General features: G+C 41.1%; 1 protein-coding gene across 1 annotated transcript; it reads left to right on the top strand.

The window, feature by feature from the left end:
• Positions 1-560: 560 nt before the first annotated feature.
• LOC104453312 (peroxidase 66) lies at positions 561-2180 on the top strand. The gene is made up of 3 exons (XM_010067840.3): positions 561-804; positions 904-1092; positions 1606-2180. Exons 1-3 carry the CDS (start codon positions 586-588, stop codon positions 2167-2169), a joined length of 972 nt encoding a protein of 323 aa, XP_010066142.2. The 5' UTR covers positions 561-585; the 3' UTR covers positions 2170-2180.
• The last annotated feature ends 8345 nt before the right edge of the window (positions 2181-10525 follow it).

Genomic DNA, 10525 nt, shown 5'->3' with positions numbered 1-10525 from the left:
TAGGGAATTGAAGCCCTAAATATGTGGTTAATACCATAAATTTTTTTAAATTAATACATTTGTGATAACTTTATTCTAAATTAACTTTTGACCCCTCCAAAAGCCTCAGATTGTTATGTTTGTAACGAATTTATTATCTGTTAAATTCTGTTAAATTTATCATTAATTTAATTTAGCAATTTGACGGTAGAATTTAACGAAAATTAACGGAATGTAAATTTGTCACAAGTATATCGATTTAGAGATTTTAGGGGTTGAAAATTACTTTGGAATAAATTTATCACATATAAATCAGTTTGGTGTTTTTTGTATTATTAACCCCTAAAAATGTCTTTTTTCTTTTTTTCTCTTATATTGGAGCTTAGGTGGAGATACTTGGTCTCAAAGTACGCCAAAAGCCCCGCGTCCAACTTATACAGCTTAGTTTTATTTTCCTACATTGAGTGACTTGAAAGAATATATGAGATGTCGGCGACATCAACATTCAAACGCCTGAACATGCATCCCTTTGTTTTATATACTGCTTCGTCTAATCTAAAGTCCATCATATTCACATCCGGACATATCTAGCTTCGATACATCAATATGGCTGTTCTTGCGCCGAAGCCTCGCTCTTGCGTGATGATCGCCCTTCTACTGGCGATGGTTTCAGTATCGAAAGCGGTATTTGATGCCCATTACTATGACCGGACATGTCCGCAAGCTGAGAAAATCATATTGCAGACGGTCCAAAATGCCACGAGGCACGACCCCAAAGTCCCTGCTCGCCTCCTTAGGATGTTCTTCCATGACTGTTTCATTCGGGTATGGACATCTGCAAACTTATCTGCAAAATCTCTCTCTCTCTCTCTCTCTCTCTCTCTCTCTCACTCATGCGTGTCGTTGGATGGTGCATGCACACAGGGATGCGATGCATCGTTGTTGCTCGACTCTACTCCTGGAAACAAAGCAGAGAAAGATGGTCCTCCTAATATCTCAGTTCGAGCATTCTATGTGATCGATGATGCCAAAGCAAGGCTTGAAACGGCATGTCCACATACAGTCTCTTGTGCTGATATCGTCGCCGTTGCAGCTAGAGATGTAGTCACCATGGTAATAACCAAAACTCCCCAAGCGAGCCAATTCTACCTCATGATGCGCATTGTGTGCATGATCGTTTCTTTATAATTCTCGTAATTATTCTGAGCTTTATGCCGAATCTAACAAAAAGGAAGCTCGCTTGATATCTTCCATGTTCATTAACTTAGTTCTACCATGTTGGCATAAGATTCACTCAAGAAACTTCAAACAACTCTTTACTGATAATTATGGTAACGAGTGAGTGAAGTAAACTCAACCATCATTTCGGAAAAAGCCTAGACTAACATAGTTTTAGAAAGTGTTTATGAAATTGTACCAGCGAGCCCGAGAGAAAAAGGAAAAGAATATCGAATAGCTTCCCACCTTATTACTGTATTTTGTGGTCATGTAGTTATCACTTGATTCGCTTGAAAAGTGACTCTCCATAAAATAAAAATTAATAAGTTGCTCCACACATTGAAAGAATTACTAATGCCTCGAGATAGCTATTGTGGCATAATATTGTCTATTGCTTTCATTGTTAAGGCTGGAGGGCCATATTGGAACGTGCCAAAAGGCAGAAAAGATGGAAGAGTATCAAATGCTTCAGAAACGGTCAACTTGCCAGCACCAACATTCAACGTGACCCAACTCCTTCAAAGCTTTGCCAAAAGAGGCTTAGGCCTCAAGGACTTGGTTGCACTATCTGGTGGTCACACTCTTGGCTTCTCTCACTGTTCCTCTTTTGAAGCCCGGCTTCGTAACTTCAGTCTGATTCATGATGTTGATCCGACCTTGAACCGTGCCTTTGCACAACAGCTGAAGAATAAATGCCCTAAGCCAAACGGGGATCGAAATGCAGGACAGTTTCTGGATGCCACATCGCTAACCTTCGACAACGTTTACTACAGAAGACTTGTGGCGGGTGAAGGTGTGTTTGGGTCAGATCAAGCACTGTACAGTGATTACAGGACAAGGTGGATGGTCGATTCGTTTGCCAAAGATCAAAGTCTGTTTTTCAGGGAGTTTGCTGCTTCTATGGTAAGACTTGGGAATGTTGGAGTGCTACATAATGGAGAAGTGAGAGTAAACTGCAGAACGGTAAACTGAGAGAGAGAGTGAAGGAGGGGGGTGGGAGAGCGGAAGGGAAGTTTTCGGGGAGGGAGGGAGGGATGGAGTGCTTTGCTGATTTCTTTTGTTTCCCATTTCCGTGTTTGTTTCTGATTCAATAAGAGCTAAACTTTGTTGATGGTGTAAACATGTTGGGCTGGGTTCACTCCCCGTGGAGATCCCAATGAAATACAAACCCAAAGGCTTAAGCCTACGAAGAAATTAATGGGAAGTTATATTTGGCCTAAATAGATAGGGTTTCTCCCTAATTATGTGACGGGAATAGTATGATCTACGTGAGGCAATAGTAAGAGATAAAGAGAGAGCAGAAAATCTAAGAAAGAGAATATTGTCCGGTTTTCATCAAGCTAAAAATTAAAGGTCAATTTCGAGTTCTCATGAATTAAAATTTCATCAGCATGCATGATACATTATTCTCAAATCTGATTGGTTTAATTTTCACTCGGAACTTGCTACATTAGATTTTTCATGGGTTGAATCAAACCTGCGTTTTAGTATAATTTATCCTCGATTTCTTATGTTCATGTGTATTATCAAGAATGGTGTTTGTTATTGTTGGGAATTACTGATCCCCGAAAACCGGATTCGACACCGAATCGAACCCCTAAATCAATGCGGAAGACGAAGCCCAGGAAAAACACGCATCACCGATCGTAAAGCACACCACGGATTCGAGCGTACCTTGTTAGCCACAGATTAAACACCAACGCTGAAGAAGAGGAAGAAATTCTGGCCCCGTTCGATCCGATGACGACTTGAAGGGAAGAAAAGTGCGCCGTATGCTTACTGTTCTTCGTTTGGGAGAGAGAGAGCGTAAAGAGAAAAAGCGTACGTTGTTTCCAACTCTTGCCTTTTCTCTCTCTCTCCTCCCTTTTATACCTTCCCCCTCCACGGGCCCTATTCCCATGGGCCGGGCCTTTATGGGCCCAACTTGAGCGGATGGGCCTTAAGCCCATCTCATAAATCCATCATCTCCCACTCGCACATGGTGGTCCAAAAACCAACATGGGTGGATAGGCCCTACTCAGCCCCATTAGAGAAAAATCCATCATAGACTCTCACTTAACATGGTGGGCCGAACATAATCCTCTTTTCCTCTCTTCAACATTCATACCGGTGAATAATCCGTGCGACCAGCATACTTTGAGAGCTCGTTGCCATACATCTGTTAGGAATATATAGCAGCTCATAATGGGCATCACATTCCGAGTAGATTTAGTATGCGGTACCTAGATCGATCGATCACATTTATATCTCTCTTGATCTCTTTTAAATAATGATATATATATTGTATTCACAATTATGATTATCACAAAGACAGTCATAATTGGTTAACCGGTGAATACAAAACTACAATGTGATTCTCCAAAATCGATCTTCCTCTTTCCTTCAAACTCTCAATTTCAGTCCAGCTTGCTTTTCTAGAAATGCCCCATTAGATCGAATCAAACTCATGACCATTGGCAACATCCTAAGATAGCAAACACTAAATAGAAATCTTGAGAATAAGTAAGAGTCATGAGGGGACTAAGAAATTGAGGAACTCTCTTCCTCAAGAGTCTCACACGACATAAAAGTTGAGATCAAACTTTTGCCACTCTTATTGGTCGTCTCATGCATACGTAGTATGAAATACGTATTACGGTATTAACTCCTTTCCCATGGAGCGTATGTCTACACCTTTCAATACCGTACAGATGATAGTTCAGACATACCCAATGTCTAACTTGAGTTCACGTATCTACTCATTTACAAAATTCATCAGAACTCACATCTGGCATCATAGACAAATAAGGTAAAATATGTGGGGTATTTTACTTTCGGACATAGTAAGTATCATGTCCTCATCTTAACACCTAGTTAAGGCGACATACGTGTTTTAAGCTTGAGCTCTCGATTATCACCCAGATAATAAGCTTAAAAACAGTCTCATCTCTATTTATCACACAAGTAAATAGAGGCGATTACCCGTGTGAGTGGGCTAATCTCATCTGTCCGACATACTTCTTCTAACTTAAAATAATGCACTTTGAGCATTAAGATGCATAAAGATCAAACAAAGATTCATAGGCATTAATGATGAAAACACAAATTCATCATATGTGAACTCTTAGGGAAATTACAATATTCAGTACATCATCCTCTACGCAATCCTAGAGATTTCACATGGCCACAAAACACATCTCTAAGTACTGGCTTTGTCATAGGATCTGCTACCATTCTATGCGTAGTATGTACTATAAGTTCACATCTTTTCGTGCAATCATATCCATGACAAAATTATACTTGGTATCTATATGTTTGGTCTTGCCATGATATTTGGATCTTTAGTGTACACTTTTGCTGCTTGATTATCATAGTTAACTAATAACAAATCTGCAGCACTTCCAATAACACCTAAATGATCCAATAATCTCTTAAGCCAAACATCTTCTTATCTTCAAAGTTGCTGATAATACCACGAACTCAATTCCATCGTGGACAAGGCTATATACTTTTGTTTCTTACTGCTCCAACACATGGTGCCATTATTCGATAAGAGAACAAACCTAGAGGTAGATTTCCTTTCATTTAAATCTCCTCCCCAATCAACATCAGAATAGCCTTAGAGTCGTAGATCCTTTCTATAATAACTCAACATATAATCAGCAGTCCACTTTAGATACCTCAGTATTCACTTAACGGCTTTCTACGTGCTTGACATGGATTGGATTAGTATCTACTTACCATTCCAACTGCAAAACATATGTCAGGTCTTGTACACATCATAGCGTACAACAAGCTTCTAACAGCACTAGCATAAGGAACATGTTTCATTTGTTCCTTCTCTTGTGGAGTCCTTGGACACGATCTATGGCTCAATCCTTCACCTTTTGCAATAGGAACGTCAATGGGTTTACAATCCCATATCATTCAATTCAAAATTTGGAAGACAACCAACTTTTGACAGTATTGATTAGCTCCATATTGCTTCCGGCAATTAGTATATCATCAACATATAATGATATGATCACAAATTGATCCTTGGATCTTTTGATATATACACAATGATCCTCATCTATCATTGTAAAGTCATATGCCATTATGGCATTATGAAAACGTATATATCATTGTCTTGACGACTGCTTAAAGCCATATATCGACCCCCAAAGTCGACATACCTTTTCTTCTTGGCCTTTCACTATGAAACCAACAGGTTGTTCCATATATATTTCATCCTCTAATTCTCCATTGAGGAAAGCAGTCTTTACATCCATTTGATGTAAATCAAGATCCATACTAAACACTATTGCCAGAACTATGCGAATCAAGGCAAATCTTACTATAGGAGAAAAAAAAATATCTTCATAATCAATTCCTTCCTATTGATTATACCCATTCGCCACAAGGCGAGCCTTATGCCTTTCAATCGAGCCATCAGCCTTTTGCTTTATTTTGATAACCCATTTGTTCCCAATAGTTCTGCGTCCTTTTGGCAGATCAACCAGTTCCCAGACTTGGTTTGATTTGATTGACTCCATTTCCTCTTCCATTGCATTAATCCATTTTTCCTTACTAGGGCAATTCAGAGCCTCATTAATATTTCTTGGCTCATCCTCATCTTGTGGAGCAACTATAGAAGTTTCCCTTTCAATATCAAAACATCGACGGGGAATACTTTAGTGACTTGTTCACCGTATGGGAGATTGTACACTTAGCACATCATTCCCCATTATGCTCCCACTTGGATTAGGTAATGATGATGTCGCCACATCAGGTGGTTGTAATTGAGAATGAGTTGAATTCAATTCATCACATCTCATATTACTCCCACTTGGATAAACACCACTAATATTATAATCTTAATCCAAGGTTTCAAATAGGAAGTAATCTTCCCATATTTTGCTCTTCTTAGGAAATTCATCCACTAAGAATGTGACATCCTGTGATTCAAATTCAGTTATTCTCCCACTTTCCTGCTCACCTACGAACACATACCCTTTTGAGTGTTCGGAGTATCTCATTAAAATACTCTACTTTTATATGGGACTCAATTTCCCAAACTTGTGAGAGGACATATGAGTATAGACAGCATAACCCCATGGCTTAAGTAAACTTAAGTCCGGTTTTCTACCTATCCATAACTCATATGGAGTGGAACTAACTGATTTGGAAGGCACCCGGTTAAGTATATAAGTAGCAGTTAACAACACATCACTCCCAAAAGGTGATGGGTAAGTTAGCATGCGCCTTCATGGACCTAACCATTCCAGTAAGGTTCTGTTTCTTCTCTCTGCAACACCATTTTGTTGAGGAGTATATGGAATAGACAACTATCTTTCTATTCCTTTTTCATCACATAATTTTCTGAACTTATCAGATTAAATATTCTCAACCTCGATCGGATTTAAATACCTTTATTTTCCTGTCTAATTGATTTTCTACCAGGTTCATAAACCTTCTAAAACAACTTATGCTTCAGATTTATGAGAAATCAAATAGACATATCCGAATCAAGTAGAGTCATCTATAAAAGTGATGAAACAAACAACCCCTTACCTTCCTTTCACATTCATTGAACGACAGACGTCCAAATGGATTAAATGCCGAGGAAATTCAGCTCTTTTACCTTTTCCAAATGGTCTCCTTGTCATTTTCCCTACTAGGCAATGCTCACATATGGACAAATCAACTTTTTCAATATTGCCCAATAAGCCCTTTTTGGCTAGTCTTTTCATATGTTGTTGGCCCATATGACCAAGTCTAGCATGCCATCATATTCACATCATTATCATATAAGATAGAAGACGTGAAACAAGGGGATAACATATTGACATCATCACAGTCAACATTTAGTACAATAAAACCATCTAGAAAGTGACCACAGCCATAGTAATTTGTATCTAAACACAAATCTACACATTTATTATGGAAGTTCATACCAAAACCAAGCTTAACCAACAGCAAAACAGACACTTAAATTTCGACGAATCTCCAGAGCATATAGAACATCAAGATGCGTCCACCATGCATGTTCTATTGGTCAGTGCCAATTCCTTTACCTCAGCTCTAGAGTTGTTTCCGATATGGATCCACTCAGTTCCAGTTGATACTCGTCGGAATTCCACAAAGGATCCTCTATCCTTTGCTACATGGTCTGTCGCTCATGAATCTACATTCCACAAAGGATTGGATTCAACCTATAATGCAGAACTTGACACATAATCAAAGTTCTCAAATGTACAAGAGGTGTTTGCCTTCTTTGGCTCACGACAGTCGCGAGCATAGTGACCCTTCTTGTCACAGTTGTAACATTTCACCCTTGACATTTTCTTCACTTGAGGACTTTTTCCTCTCTTGTGTTGGTTAACTCTTGATCTCTTGCAATAAGGACTTGATCCTTTGCATTCCCACATATTGAACGAATCAATACGCTTGCGCTTAGAGCTCAAAACTCTTTATGAGCTAGAACCAGCATTGCAAATATCTATTCTCAGCTCACATGCCGTTAAGCGGTCCTCTACCAGCTTAAGGTGGCGCACAACATTCTCAAGATCTTCCATAACATGATCAAGAGCTTCTAGTGCTTCTTGCTTTTCCAGCACATATTGAATCTTCATATTCAATATTTCACAATTGTAGCCGTTCAAATCAGCAATTAAATTCTTAGTTCTTTGAAACCATCGGCCCGAACATATCAGACATACATGCACGAATAAATAATGCCTATCATTTATGCATCCCTATTTGCATAGACCCATCATATTAATGAATAATTTTAAGTAAGGCTTCAGAATCAAAAGGTCACTACGTTTCCAATCATCCTCCAAAAATCCTAACTTAAAATTATCATTAATATGATTGTCATATGCAAAATCGATTCTATGAAGTTACAAAAACTTCTATAACTACCCACAACTAACTACCCACAGCAATCAGCAATAATAGAAAGCAAATATTATCTAACATCCAATAGAATAACAGAGCTTTCACATAATACAACTAATATATCGGTTGCTACATTAACAACAATCAGGTAGTAATCATTACATAATCAATCAAAGAAATAAATAGGGAATGTCCCTTCTAATCTATCGGTCAAAACATCGAGAAAAGCGAAGGTACATTTGCCAACCATGGAAAAACTTTTGGAGAGCTCTCATGTCGCCACCAAGGCGCATTCACTCGCGCCACGTAGCGCACAATCTAAGGGTTGAAGTTTTGGCCAACTCAATCCTATAGTACTCTCTTACAAAAGCTTCCACCAGCCTCCTATAACCCGGGACCACGTTGACCTCCCATAGCCGATCTAACACTACTTGCCATTCAGGTGGAAGAGTGTTCAACAAAGCCGGCACCTTCTCAAATTCCGGCATAAGATAACCATTATTGATGATTTCTGTATCATCGATTGACCTTGACCATATGTGATACTAAATCACCATCAAGCCACCGAAAATCAGCTAACTCTTTCATCAGCCTTTTCAGTCTAGCTCTTCCTTCGTCCGTTCTCGAGATTGCAGGTATCCATGCATTACGCATCATAGTTTCTGCAATAAATGCAGAACTAAAATGGATCACTTATCATCCATAATAAACAAAATGGAAAATACATAAATTTCCATGATTCATGCAACAAATGCAGAATTAAAATGGATGACCTACAACCCACACAGACATAATTGAAAAAAGAAACAAATTCCTTTTTTTTTTTTTTTTTTTTTTTTTTTTTTTTTTGGGTCAACGGTCAAAGTCAACGATCGGTCAACGGTCAAGTCAACGGTCAACGGGTCGGGTCAACGGGTCGGGTCAATTGGCGCACGGGTCGGACCGGTCGCGACGGTCGAACCGGTCGGACCGCTCGCACGGACCGACCGCACGTGCCTCGCGCGTGCGGGGGATGACGTCACGCAGACGTCATCCGGCACGTGCCGGGCGCGTGCCACCTTCGCGAGTCGGGTTGGGTCGCCGGCGGGTCGGGTCGCCGGCCGGTGACCGGCCGGCCAACCGTCGTCGGCGCTGGCGTCATCAATGATGTCATCCCCGACGGTTATCGACCCGTTGGTGACGTCACGATGACGTCGGCCGAGTGACGTCGGCACGCGTCGGTCCGCGGACCGGCGCGTGCCGCTCGCCCGCCCTGGCGCGCACGTGCCGGTTCGTCACCGGCGCGTGTGGCGCACGCGCTGGCCATAGCCAGCGCTTTGGCCGCGTGGCGCCCACGCGCAGCGGCTTCTGGCCGCGCGTGTGGGCGCGTGCGGTGTCGTACGGCGACGTGCGACCACTCGCCGGACTCGTCTCGACGTCGCCTTTCTCCCAGTGCCTTCGGAATTTGATTTTGACTTACGAAAACTCAGAAAAATGGCCGAAAAGCGCTCGGGTGTCGGGATTTTCGCCCGGTTCCGTACGGCCGAAGGGATTTCGCGAAAAATCAATCAAAAACATCAGAATTGATCGGGAAAGACGTGAAACGGGGCTCGATACCAATGTTGGGAATTACTGATCTCGAAACCGGATTCGACACCGAATCGAACCCCTAAATCAATGCGGAAGACGAAGCCCGGGAAAAACACGCATCACCGATCGTAAAGTACACCACGGATTCGAGCGTACCTTGTTAGCCATGATTAAACACCAACGCTGAAGAAGAGGAAGAAATTCTGGCCCCGTTCGATCCGATGACGACTTGAAGGGAAGAAAAGTGCGCCGTATGCTTCTGTTCTTCGTTTGGGGAGAGAGAGCGTAAAAGAGAAAAGCGTACGTTGTTTCCAACTCTTGCCTTTTCTCTCTCTCTCCTCCCTTTTATACCTTCCCCCTCCACGGGCCCTATTCCCATGGGCCGGGCCTTTATGGGCCCAACTTGAGCGGATGGGCCTTAAGCCCATCTCATAAATCCATCTGTTATTTTATTGCTACTATATACCTTTAGTATTAACCAGTAAAGAACTTTGTTCACCCAATTTTGTTAATTGTGAAGATCTTGCATGAATTCTAGTTTTGTGGTTTTTTATCTCCTCACACTAGAGAGGTTTTCTAAATAAAATTGCATTGTGTTTATAGGTGCCTAATTTTTATATTCTAGTAGATATATTACTCTATTATGTTGTTTTATGCTCTTACTCCATACACACAAAACTACTTTTTAGTCCCTAAGTCAGGCCTATCAGTCGGACAAAATATTGGTCCCTCTTGCGTAGCCAGCAAATCAAGAAAGAAGAACCTGAAATGGTGACACATGTCCAAAGTGGGGCCAAGTCGGGCTCCCTGCTCACTCTTTTCTCTCATGTTTCCCCTGTCCCCTCTCTCTCGCCCAAATGCCAAATTCCCCTGCACGTTCTCTCTCTCTCTGTTGCCC

The sequence above is a fragment of the Eucalyptus grandis genome, chromosome 7 (assembly GCF_016545825.1).
Source record: "Eucalyptus grandis isolate ANBG69807.140 chromosome 7, ASM1654582v1, whole genome shotgun sequence".
In the NCBI taxonomy this organism is placed as follows: domain Eukaryota; kingdom Viridiplantae; phylum Streptophyta; class Magnoliopsida; order Myrtales; family Myrtaceae; genus Eucalyptus; species Eucalyptus grandis.
Note: the sequence above shows the minus strand (reverse complement) of the source record. Positions and strands in the feature narration are given on the sequence as shown.

Excerpts from the sequence above, each read along its gene's own strand:
- LOC104453312 (XM_010067840.3), top strand. The coding sequence starts at position 586 with ATGGCTGTTCTTGCGCCGAAGCCTCGCTCTTGCGTGATGATCGCCCTT. Across the intron at positions 805-903 it reads TCCATGACTGTTTCATTCGG|GGATGCGATGCATCGTTGTT; the intron begins GTATGGACATCT and ends GCATGCACACAG. Across the intron at positions 1,093-1,605 it reads CTAGAGATGTAGTCACCATG|GCTGGAGGGCCATATTGGAA; the intron begins GTAATAACCAAA and ends TTCATTGTTAAG.